Source organism: Hemitrygon akajei, unplaced genomic scaffold, assembly GCF_048418815.1.
Source record: "Hemitrygon akajei unplaced genomic scaffold, sHemAka1.3 Scf000061, whole genome shotgun sequence".
Lineage (NCBI taxonomy): Eukaryota > Metazoa > Chordata > Chondrichthyes > Myliobatiformes > Dasyatidae > Hemitrygon > Hemitrygon akajei.
In genome coordinates, this window is record NW_027331947.1 from 1046523 (window position 1) to 1058102 (window position 11580).

General features: G+C 52.0%; 1 protein-coding gene across 1 annotated transcript; it reads left to right on the forward strand.

The window, feature by feature from the left end:
- The first annotated feature begins 5190 nt into the window (after positions 1-5190).
- Positions 5191-11580, forward strand: LOC140721748 (ribonuclease inhibitor-like). Its single transcript, XM_073036544.1, has 4 exons — positions 5191-5267; positions 9425-9595; positions 9751-9918; positions 10083-11580. Exons 1-4 carry the CDS (start codon positions 5221-5223, stop codon positions 10168-10170), a joined length of 474 nt encoding a protein of 157 aa, XP_072892645.1. The 5' UTR covers positions 5191-5220; the 3' UTR covers positions 10171-11580.

Below are 11580 nucleotides of genomic sequence, written 5' to 3' on the forward strand. Positions count from 1 at the left end.
AATCTCTCTTCCACATCCCCCTTCCTCCTGCGGGATCTCTCTTCCCCATCCCCCTACCTCCTGTGGGAACTCTCTTCCCCATCCCCCTTCCTCCTGTGGGATCTCTTCCCCATCCCCCTTGCTCCTGTGGAATCCCTCTTCCCCATCCCCCTTCCTCCTGTGGGATCTCTCTTCCCCATCCCCCTTCCTTCTGTGGGATCTCTCTTCCCCATCCCCCTTCCTCCTGTGGGATCTCTCTTCCCCATCCCCCTTCCTCCGTTGGTATCTCTCTTCCCCATCCTCCTTCCAACTGTGGGATCTCTCTTCCCCATCCCCATTCCTCCAGTGGGATCTCTCTTCCCCATCCCCCTTCCTCCTCTGGGTTCTCTTCCCATCCCCATTCCTCCTGTGGGATCTCTCTTCCCCATCCCCCTTCCTCCTGTGGGATCTCTCTTCCCCATCCCCCTTCCTCCGTTGGTATCTCTCTTCCCCATCCTCCTTCCAACTGTGGGATCTCTCTTCCCCATCCCCATTCCTCCAGTGGGATCTCTCTTCCCCATCCCCCTTCCTCCTCTGGGTTCTCTTCCCATCCCCATTCCTCCTGTGGGATGTTTCTTCCCCTTCCCCCTTCCTCCTGTGGGATCTCTCTTCCCTATCCCCGTTCCTCCTGTGGGATCTCTCTTCCCCTTCCCCCTTCCTCCTTTGGAATCTCTCCCGCATTCCCTTCCTCTTGTGGGATCTCTCTCCCCCATCCCCCTTCCTCCTATGGGATCAGTCTCCCCCATCCCCTTCCTTCTGTGGGATCTCACTTCCCCATCCCCCTTCCTCCTGTGGGATCTTTCTTCCCCTTCCCCCTTCCTCCTGTGGGATCTCTTCCCCATCCCCCTTCCTCCTGTGGGATCTCTCTTCCCCAACACCCTTCCACCTGTGGGATCTCTCTTCCCTATCCCCGTTCCTCCTGTGGGATCTCTCTTCCCCTTCCCCCTTCCTCCTGTGGTATCAATCTTCCCCTTCCCCCTTCCTCCTGTGGGATCTCTTCCCCATCCCCCTTGCTCCTGTGGAATCTCTCTTCCCTATCCCCCTTCCTCCGGTGGGAGCTCTCTTCCCCATCCCCCGTCCTCCTGTGGGATCACTATCCCCCATCCCCCTTCCTTCTGTGGGATCTCACTTCCCCATACCCCTTCCTCCTGTGGGATCTTTATTCCCCTTCCCCCTTCCTCCTGTGGGATCTCTCTTCCCCATCCCCCTTCCTCCTGTGGAATTTCTCCCCCATTCCCTTCCTCCGGTGGGATCTCTCTCCCCCATCCCCCTTCCTCCTGTGGGATCTTTCTTCCCCTTCCCACTTCCTCCTGTGTGATCTCTCCTCCCTATCCCCGTTCCTCCTGTGGGATCTGTCTTCCCCTTCCCCCTTCCTCCTGTGGAATCTCTCCCCCATTCCCTTCCTCTTGTGGGATCTCTCTCCCCCATCCCCCTTCCTTCTGTGGGATCTCACTTCCCCATCCCCCTTCCTCCTGTGTGATCTTTCTTCCCCTTCCCACTTCCTCCTGTGGGATCTCTCTTCCCTATCCCCGTTCCTCCTGTGGGATCTCTCTTCCCCTTCCCCTTTCCTCCTGTGGAATCTCTCCCCCATTCCCATTCCTCCTGTGGGAAATCTCTGCCCCATTACCCTTCCTCCATTTGGACCTCTCTTCCCCATTACTCTTCCTCCATTGGTAACTCTGTTCCCCAACCCCCTTCCTCCTGTGGGATCTCTTCCACATCCCCCTTCCTCCTGTGGAATCTCTGTTCCACATCCCCCTTCCTCCTGTGGGATCTCTCTTCCCCATCACCCTTCCTCCTGTGGAATCTCTCCCCCATTCCTTTTCCTCCTGTGGGATCTCTCTTCCCCTTCCCCCTTCCTCCTGTGGTATCAATCTTCCCCTTCCCCCTTCCTCCTGTGGGATCTCTTCCCCATCCCCCTTGCTCCTGTGGAATCTCTCTTCCCTATCCCCCTTCCTCCGGTGGGAGCTCTCTTCCCCATCCCCCGTCCTCCTGTGGGATCACTATCCCCCATCCCCCTTCCTTCTGTGGGATCTCACTTCCCCATACCCCTTCCTCCTGTGGGATCTTTATTCCCCTTCCCCCTTCCTCCTGTGGGATCTCTCTTCCCCATCCCCCTTCCTCCTGTGGAATTTCTCCCCCATTCCCTTCCTCCGGTGGGATCTCTCTCCCCCATCCCCCTTCCTCCTGTGGGATCTTTCTTCCCCTTCCCACTTCCTCCTGTGTGATCTCTCCTCCCTATCCCCGTTCCTCCTGTGGGATCTGTCTTCCCCTTCCCCCTTCCTCCTGTGGAATCTCTCCCCCATTCCCTTCCTCTTGTGGGATCTCTCTCCCCCATCCCCCTTCCTTCTGTGGGATCTCACTTCCCCATCCCCCTTCCTCCTGTGTGATCTTTCTTCCCCTTCCCACTTCCTCCTGTGGGATCTCTCTTCCCTATCCCCGTTCCTCCTGTGGGATCTCTCTTCCCCTTCCCCTTTCCTCCTGTGGAATCTCTCCCCCATTCCCATTCCTCCTGTGGGAAATCTCTGCCCCATTACCCTTCCTCCATTTGGACCTCTCTTCCCCATTACTCTTCCTCCATTGGTAACTCTGTTCCCCAACCCCCTTCCTCCTGTGGGATCTCTTCCACATCCCCCTTCCTCCTGTGGAATCTCTGTTCCACATCCCCCTTCCTCCTGTGGGATCTCTCTTCCCCATCACCCTTCCTCCTGTGGAATCTCTCCCCCATTCCTTTTCCTCCTGTGGGATCTCTCATCCCCATTTCCCCTTCTCCTGTGGTATCTCTCTTCTCCATTACTCTTCCTCCGTTGGTATCTCTCTTCCCCAACCCCCTTCCTCCTGTGGGATCTCTCTTCCCCATCCCGCTTCCTCCTCCGGGATGTCTCTCCCCCATCCCCCTTCCTCCGTTGGTATCTCTCTTCCCCATCCTCCTTCCTACTGTGGGATCTCTCTTCCCCATCCCCATTCCTCCAGTGGGATCTCTCATCCCCATCCCCCTTCCTCCTGTGGGTTCTCTTCCCATCCCCCTTCCTCCTGTGGGATCTCTCTTCCCCATCCCCCTTCCTCCTGTGGGATCTCTCTTCCCCATCCCCCTTCCTCCTGTGGGATCTCTTCCCATCCCCCTTACTCCTGTGGGATCTCTCATCCTCATCTCCCTTCCTACTGTGGGATCTCTCTTCCCAATTACCCTTTCTCCATTGGTGTTTCTCTTCCCCAAACCCCTTCCTCCTGTGGGATCTCTCTTCCCTATCCCCCTTACTCCGGTGGTATCTCTCTTCCCCATCCCCCTTTCTCCTGTGGGATTTCTCTTCCCCATCCCCCCTCCTCTGGTGGTATCTCTCTCCCCTATCCCCCTTCCTCCTGTGGAATCTCTCCCCCATTCCCTTCCTCCTGTGGGATCTCTCTTCCGTATCCCCCTTCCTCCGGTGGTATCTGTCTTCCCCATCCCCCTTCCTCCTGTGGGATCTCTCTTCCCCATCCCCCTCCTCTGGTGGTATCTCTCTCCCCTATCCCCCTTCCTCCTGTGGAATCTCTCCCCCATGCCCTTCCTCCTGTGGGATCTCTCATCCCCATCCCCCTTCCTCCTGTGGGATCTATCTCCCCATCCCCCTTCCTCCTGTGGGATCTCTCTTCCCCAACACCCTTCCTCCTGTGGGATCTCTCTTCCCCTTCCCCCTTCCTCTTGTGGGATCCCTTCCCCATCCCCCTTCCTCCTGTGAGATCTGTCTTCCACATACCCCTTGAGGGATCTCTCTCCCCCATCCCCCTTCCTCCTCTGCGATCTCTCTTCCCAACACCCTTCCTCTTGTGGGATCTCTTCCCCATGTCCCTTCCTCCTGTGGGATCTCTCTTCCCAATCCCCCTTCCTCCTGTGGGATCTCTCTTCCCCATACCCCATTGTGGGATCTCTCTCCCCCATCCCCCTTCCTCCTGTGGGATCTCTCTTCCCCTTCCCCCTTCCTCGTGTGGGATCTCTTCCCCATCACCCTTCCTCCTGTGGGATCTCTCTTCCCAATCCCCCTTCCTCCTGTGGGATCTCTCTTCCCTATCTCCCTTCATCCTGTGGGATCTCTCTTCCCAATCCCCCTTCCTCCTGTGGGATCTCTCTTCCGTATCCCCCTTCCTCCGGTGGTATCTGTCTTCCCCATCCCCCTTCCTCCTGTGGGATCTCTCTTCCCCATCCCCCTCCTCTGGTGGTATCTCTCTCCCCTATCCCCCTTCCTCCTGTGGAATCTCTCCCCCATGCCCTTCCTCCTGTGGGATCTCTCATCCCCATCCCCCTTCCTCCTGTGGGATCTCTCTCCCCATCGCCCTTCCTCCTGTGGGATCTCTCTTCCCCAACACCCTTCCTCCTGTGGGATCTCTCTTCCCCTTCCCCCTTCCTCTTGTGGGATCCCTTCCCCATCCCCCTTCCTCCTGTGGGATCTGTCTTCCACATACCCCTTGTGGGATCTCTCTCCCCCATCCCCCTTCCTCCTGTGGGATCTCTCTTCCCCAACACCCTTCCTCTTGTGGGATCTCTTCCCCATGTCCCTTCCTCCTGTGGGATCTCTCTTCCCAACCCCCCTTCCTCCTGTGGGATCTCTCTTCCCCATACCCCATTGTGGGATCTCTCTCCCCCATCCCCCTTCCTCCTGTGGGATCTCTCTTCCCCTTCCCCCTTCCTCGTGTGGGATCTCTTCCCCATCACCCTTCCTCCTGTGGGATCTCTCTTCCCAATCCCCCTTCCTCCTGTGGGATCTCTCTTCCCTATCTCCCTTCATCCTGTGGGATCTCTCTTCCCAATCCCCCTTCCTCCTGTGTGATCTCTCTTCCCTATCTCCCTTCATCCTGTGGAATCTCTCTTCCCCATCCCTTTAGCTCTGGTGGGTCTATTTCACTGTGTCCGATTGACATTTCTTCATTTCAGTCAGGAACACTTTTCTCTCCATCGTGGAATGGGACAGAATATGTGTAGTTTACAGGGTCCCACTGACAGACTAAATTACTGACATTCGGTGAATACCCTGGAGCTGGGCAGTGAAGGAATTTGACATTGATGGGAACTCCGATCAGTGATTTACTGAAGAGTTTAATGTTTCCTGAAATATCCGAGTGAGAGATATTCCCCGAGACCCACGGTTTGAATCACTTTGTTCATCAATCTGTCTGTTTGTGTTTAGCCTTGGGGTGAACCAACTGGGAGATTCAGGAGTGAAACTGATGTCTGCGGCTCTGAGGAACCCGGAGTGTAAAATACAGAAACTGTGGTAAGTACCAGACTGTGGGAGATTGTGTTTACAGTCACTGGGTGTCTGACACTGAACATTAATGTGATCTGTAGAAACAAAGAAACATAGAAAACATACAGGACAATACAGGCCCTTCGGCCCACAATGCTGTGCCGAACATGTCACTACCTTAGAATTACCTCGGTTTTACCCATAGCCGTCCGTATTTCTAAGCTCCATGTAACCATCCTGGAGTTAAAAGATCCGATCGTTTCCGCCTCCACCACCGCTGCGAGCAGCCCATTCCACGCACTCACCACTCTCTGTGTAAAAAACTTACCCCTGACCTCTCCTCTGTACCTACTTCCAAGCATCTTCAAACTATGCCCTCTCGTGCTAGCCATTTCAGCCCTGGGTAAAAGCCTCTGACTATCCACATGATCAATGCCTCTAATTATCTTGTACACCTCTATCAAATCACCTCTCATCCTCTGTCTCTCCAATTGATAAGGCCAAGTTCACGTAACTTATTCTCATAAGGCATGCTCCCCAATCCAGGCAACATCTTTCTAAATCTCCTCTGCACCATTTCTATGGTTTCCATGTCCTTCCTATAGTGAGGCGACCAGAATTGAGCACAGTATTCCAAGTAGGGTCTGACCAGGGTCCTGTATAGCTGCAACATATAACTATATAACAATTACAGCACGGAAACAGGCCATCTCGGCCCTTCTAGTCTGTGCCGAACGCTTACTCTCACCTAGTCCCACTGACCGGCACTCAGCCCATAACCCTCCATTCCTTTCCTGTCCATATACCTATCCAATTTTACTTTAAATGACAATACCCAACCTGCCTCTACCACTTCTACTGGAAACTCATTCCACACAGCTACCACTCTCTGAGTAAAGAAATTCCCCCTCGTGTTACCCTTAAACTTTTGCCCCCTAACTCTCAAATCATGTCCTCTTACTTGAATCTCCGCTACTCTCAATGAAAAAAGCCTATCCACGTCAAATCGATCTATCCCCCTCATAACCTCTCAACTCTTAAACATTACCTCTCGACTCTTGAACTCAATCCCACGACTGATGAAGGCCAATACACCGTACGCTTTCTTAACTACAGAGTCAACCTGCATAGCATCTTTGAGTGTCCTATGTACTTGGACCCCAAGATCCCTCTGATCCGCCACACAGCCAAGAGTCTTACCATTAATACTATATTCTGCCATCATATTTCACCTACCAAAGTGAACCGCTTCACACTTATTTGGGTTAAACTCCATCTGCCATTTCTCAGCCCAGTTTTGCACCCTATCAATGTCCCATTGTAAACTCTGACAGCGCTCCACACTATTCACAACACCCCCAAGCTTTGTGTCATCATCATAGTTACTAACCCTGCCCTCCACTTCCTCATCCAGGTCATTTATAAAAATCACAAAGACTAGGGCTCCCAGAACAGATCCCTGAGGCCCACCACTGGTCACCGGCCTCCATGCAGAATATGACCCATCTACAACCACTCTTTGCCTTCTGTGGGCAAGACAGTTCTGGATCCACAAAGCAATGTCCCCTTGGATCCCATGCCTCCTTACTTTCTCAATAAGCCTTGCATGGTGTACCTTATCAAATGCCTTGCTGAAATCAATATACACTGCATCTTCTTCCTTCCTTTATCAATGTGTTTAGTCACATCCTCAAAAAAATCATTCAGGCTCGTAAGGCATGACCTGCCTTTCACAAAGCCATGCTGATTATTCCTAATCATATTTTACCTCTCCAAGTGTTCATAAACACTACCTCTCAGGATCTTCTCCATCAACTTACCAACCACTGAAGTAAGACTCACTAGCCTATAATTTCCTGGGCTATCCCTACTCCCTTCCTTGAATAAGTGAACAACATTCGCAACCCTCCAATCCTCTGGAACCTCTCAAATCCTCATTGTTGATGCAAAGATCATTTCCAGAGGCTCAGCAATCCCCTCCCTCGCTTCCAACAGTAGTCTGGTGTACATCTCATTCAGTCCCTGTGTGTTATCCAACTTGATGCTTTCCAAAAGCTCCACCACATCCTCTTTCTTAATATCTACATTCTCAAGCTTTTCAGTCCACTGCAAGTCATCCCTACAATCGCCAAGATCCTTTTCCGTCATGAATGCTGAAGCAAATGGTTCATTAAATACCTGCGCTATTTCTCCCGGTTCCATATGCACTTTTCCATTGTCACACCTGTTTGATCCTATTCTCTCACATCTTATCCTCTTGCTCTTCACATACTTGCAGAATGCTTTGGGGTTTTCCTTAATCCTGTCCACCAAGGCCTTCTCATGGCCCCTTCTAGCTCTCCTGATTTCATTCTTAACCTCCTTCCTGCTAGCCTTATAATCTTCCAGATTCATATAATTACCTAGTTTTTTGAACCTTTCGTAAGCTCTTCTTTTCTTCTTGACTTACAACAGCCTTTGTGCACTACGGATCTTGTACCCTACCATCCTTTCGATGTTTCATTGGAACGTACCTACTCAGAACCCCACAGAAATATCCCCTGAACATTTTCTACATTTGTTCGGTACATTTCCCTGAGGACATCTGTTTCCAATTTATGCTTACAAGTTCCAGCCTGATAGCCTCATAGTTCTCCTTAATCCAATTAAAGGTTTCCCTAACTTGCCTGTTCCTATCCCTCTCTAATGCAATGGTAAAAGAGATAGAATTGTGATCACTATCTCCAAAATGTTCTCCCACTGAGAGACATGACCCCTGACCAGGTTCATTTCCCAATAGCAGATCAAGTACAGCCTCTACTCTTGTAGGCTTATCTACATATTGTGTCACAAAACCTTCCTGAACAGACCTAACACACTCCACCCCATCACAACACCTCCATCTAGGGAGATGCCAATCAATATTTGGGAGATTAAAATCTCACACCTCAGCAACACTGTTATTAAAACTCCTTTCCAGAATCTGTCTCCCTGTCTGCTCCTCGATGTCCCTGTTACTGTTGGGTGGTCTAAACAAAACACCAAGTAGAGTTATTGACCCCTTCCTGTTCCTAACTTCCACCCACAGGGACTCCGTAGACAACCCCTCCATGATTTCCTCCTTTTCTGCAGCCGTGATACTATCACTGATCAACAGTGCCACGCCCCCACCTCTTTTGCCTCCCTCACTGTCCCTTCTGAAACATCTTCCTGCCCCTGAGCCATCCAAGTCTCTGTAATCATAGCTCCAAGAGCTGATCCACGCTCTAAGCTCATCCGCTTTATTCATCATACTCCTTGCATTAAAATAGACACATCTCAAATAGACTGAATGTGTCCCTTCTCTATCTCCTGCCTGTCCTCCCTTTCGCATTCTCTCCAAATTTTCTCTATTTGTGAGCAAACCTTCCTGCCAGGATATTGGTCCCCTGGGATTCAAGTGCAACCCATCCTTTCTGTGCAGGTCACACCTGCTCCAAAAGAGGTCCCAATGATCCGGAAATCCTGCCCTTCTGAGCCACAGGGCCAGACTCTGCGCCACTGTTGCTTCCCCCCACCCCCACCCACCTCCTTAGACCGTCCCTCCCTCCAGCAGCACTTGATCAGGAGTACTTACTGTCAAGGGGTACAGCCACAGGGGTATTCACTAGTACCTGCTTTTTGCCCTTCCCTCTCCTGATTGTGACCCACTTCTTCAGTCTCCTGTGGCCCCGGTGTGACCACCTGCCTGTAACTCCTCTCTATCACCTCCTCGCTCTCCCTGACCAGACGAAGGTCATCGAGCTGCATCTCCAGTTCCCTAACTCGGTCCCTAAGGAGCTGCAGCTCGACACACCGGGTGCAGATGTTGCCGTCCAGGAGGCTGGGAGTCTCCAGGATCTCCCATATCTGACACCGAGCACAGAAGCCCAGCCTCACACACATACTCTCTGTCTGTATTGTAAACAGATAACCTACCTCGCCTCGACCCTTTATCGCCGAAGCCCCGTTGAGCCAAAGCCTTCCTACTCTGTCTCCCGCTCCTCTGACGCTCGCTCTGTAAATCTGTCTTCCTTTTAAACTCTTCTCACTGTTCTCACTGGCCGACTTGCGCAGTCGTGCTGAAGAAAAAAACAGATCAGTGATTGTGTTACTGATAAACACTGGGGATTTGTACCGTCTCCTGTCTCTCTGTGTCCTTCACTCTCACTCTCTCTCATCTCCAGGCTGAGCCGTGTCGGTCTCACAGATTCTGGTGCCGAGGATCTCGCCTCCGCTCTCAGTACAAACACATCACTGACGCTGCTGGACCTGAACTATAATAAACTGGGAGATTCAGGAGTGAAACTGGTGTCTGCGGCTCTGAGGAACCCGGAGTGTAAAATACAGGCACTGGGGTAAGTACCAGACTGTGGGAGATTGTGTTTACAGTCACCGGGTGTCTGACACTGAACATTAATGTGATCAGTAATTGTGTTACTGATAAACACAGGGGATTTGTACCATCTCCTGTCTCTCTGTGTCCTTCACCCTCACTCTCTCTTATCTCCAGGCTGGAGGATGTCCGTCTCACAGATTCTGGTGCCGAGGATCTCCTCTCCGCTCTCAGTACAAAACCATCACTGATGGGGCTGGACCTGGATTCAAACTCTCTGACAGACCGATCTGTCCCCGCTCTCCGCCGCCTCATACTGACCCTCCCGAGTCTGGAGTGGATCCGGTGAGTGTTTGTGTTAATGTTCAATGTGATAAAATATCAGCGGATCCGCGGGTTTTCTGGTGATATTTGTCTGTGAGTGTTGTTGAAACATTAACCCCGGTCCCCTGTTACTGACACTGTTGTGTAATCTGTTAATTTCATCTTTATTCTCCCATCTGTTTCAGGCTGCGGGGGAATCGGTTCAGTCAGACCGGAGGGAAGGAACTGAGATCTCTGCAGGAACCCAGACCCGGACTGACAGTGTATCTGTGAACATCTGAATGTGTGAACATCCCCGCCTACGGGATGGGGACATTTGGCCGACTCCCCGCCCTCCCCTTTAACTCCCGCCCTTACCTTTAATGGCCGCGCGCCTGCTTCAACTCCCAACGGTTTTAACGGAACCGACTTGGGCCTCGCGCTGTGCGTCGCTCGGAGCGGTCCCGCAGTGACGTGTTTCATCAAGTGCGTGTGCGAGACTCCCACGTGACATCCCGGGGAATTACCCAGACAGGAAGAGCCCGGGGTCCGGGGCTCAGTCTGGGACACCGGTGTCCCGGGGTGGGATTATCCCGAGAGAGAATCCTTTTGCTCCCTTTGCTGAGGACGGTGCATTCGGCAGCCTGGCCGATATAATGATGTTAAATTGACAAATCCCTCGGCAGTGACCCTGGATCTGCAGCGATCCCGGTCACGGCCCTGAAGTGTGATTTTATAATCATCGGTTCCCCGATGCAGAGTGAAGGTGAGAAACGGGACTGATTATTCAAACGGTCACTCCTTGTCGCCGGTCAGTTAATTGTGTGTGACTGTGAGTGAGTCGGGAGCAGCTTATTTATTCCCGCACGTCAGCAGCTCACACATTGTTTGATTTACTCACACCCGGGACCAGACACAGAGTGAATCTCCCTCCACACCGTCCCATAACACACTCCCGGGGTCAGACACAGAGTGAATCTCCCTCCACACCGTCCCATAACACACTCCCGGGGTCAGACACAGAGTGAATTTCCCTCCACACCGTCCCATCACACACTTGCAATGCCAAACACACAGTGAAGCTCCGTCTGCACCATCCCATCACTCAATTAATCCCACCGTGCAAAATCTCATTTCAGGGAAGCAGGCACCATCAATTTGCGGGAGACTCCCGGAACTCCCGGGAGAGGTGCAGTTTGCAATAGAGCAGCTCCTTAGCAGCCAGCCAGCTAGTTTAAATAGCGTTAGCTATGCTAATGAACGAATGACACCCGTTAAACTCACCTCAACAGTGATTTAACCCCCCCCCCCACCATGGGCAATAGAAAACTCAATGTTGCAAACAGTGCAGCGAGCAACACTGTCATTATTCCTGACCCCTATTAGGCAGGGGTAGACTTTAGTGTAGTCTGGGGTGAAGTACGTTTTATATTTTTTTACTCTGCCATGGCAGAGTATTCAATTCTCTCTCTCTCTCTCTCGTTCTAAAAAAAAAACCGATTTCCGGGATATTGTGGCGACCCAATCACTAGCACACTCGAACCGGCTGACAATTAGCCAGAGCCAGAGACAAAGGGAGATAGCCTCAAAGTATTTCAGTTACATGCCTCTCGATGTATCGAGTGGGGGAGACAGGCTTTAAAGCAAGACTGTGTTTTTGAAATAAACTGATTCTGTGGCTGCAGTTTATCGACTCCGTGTCGT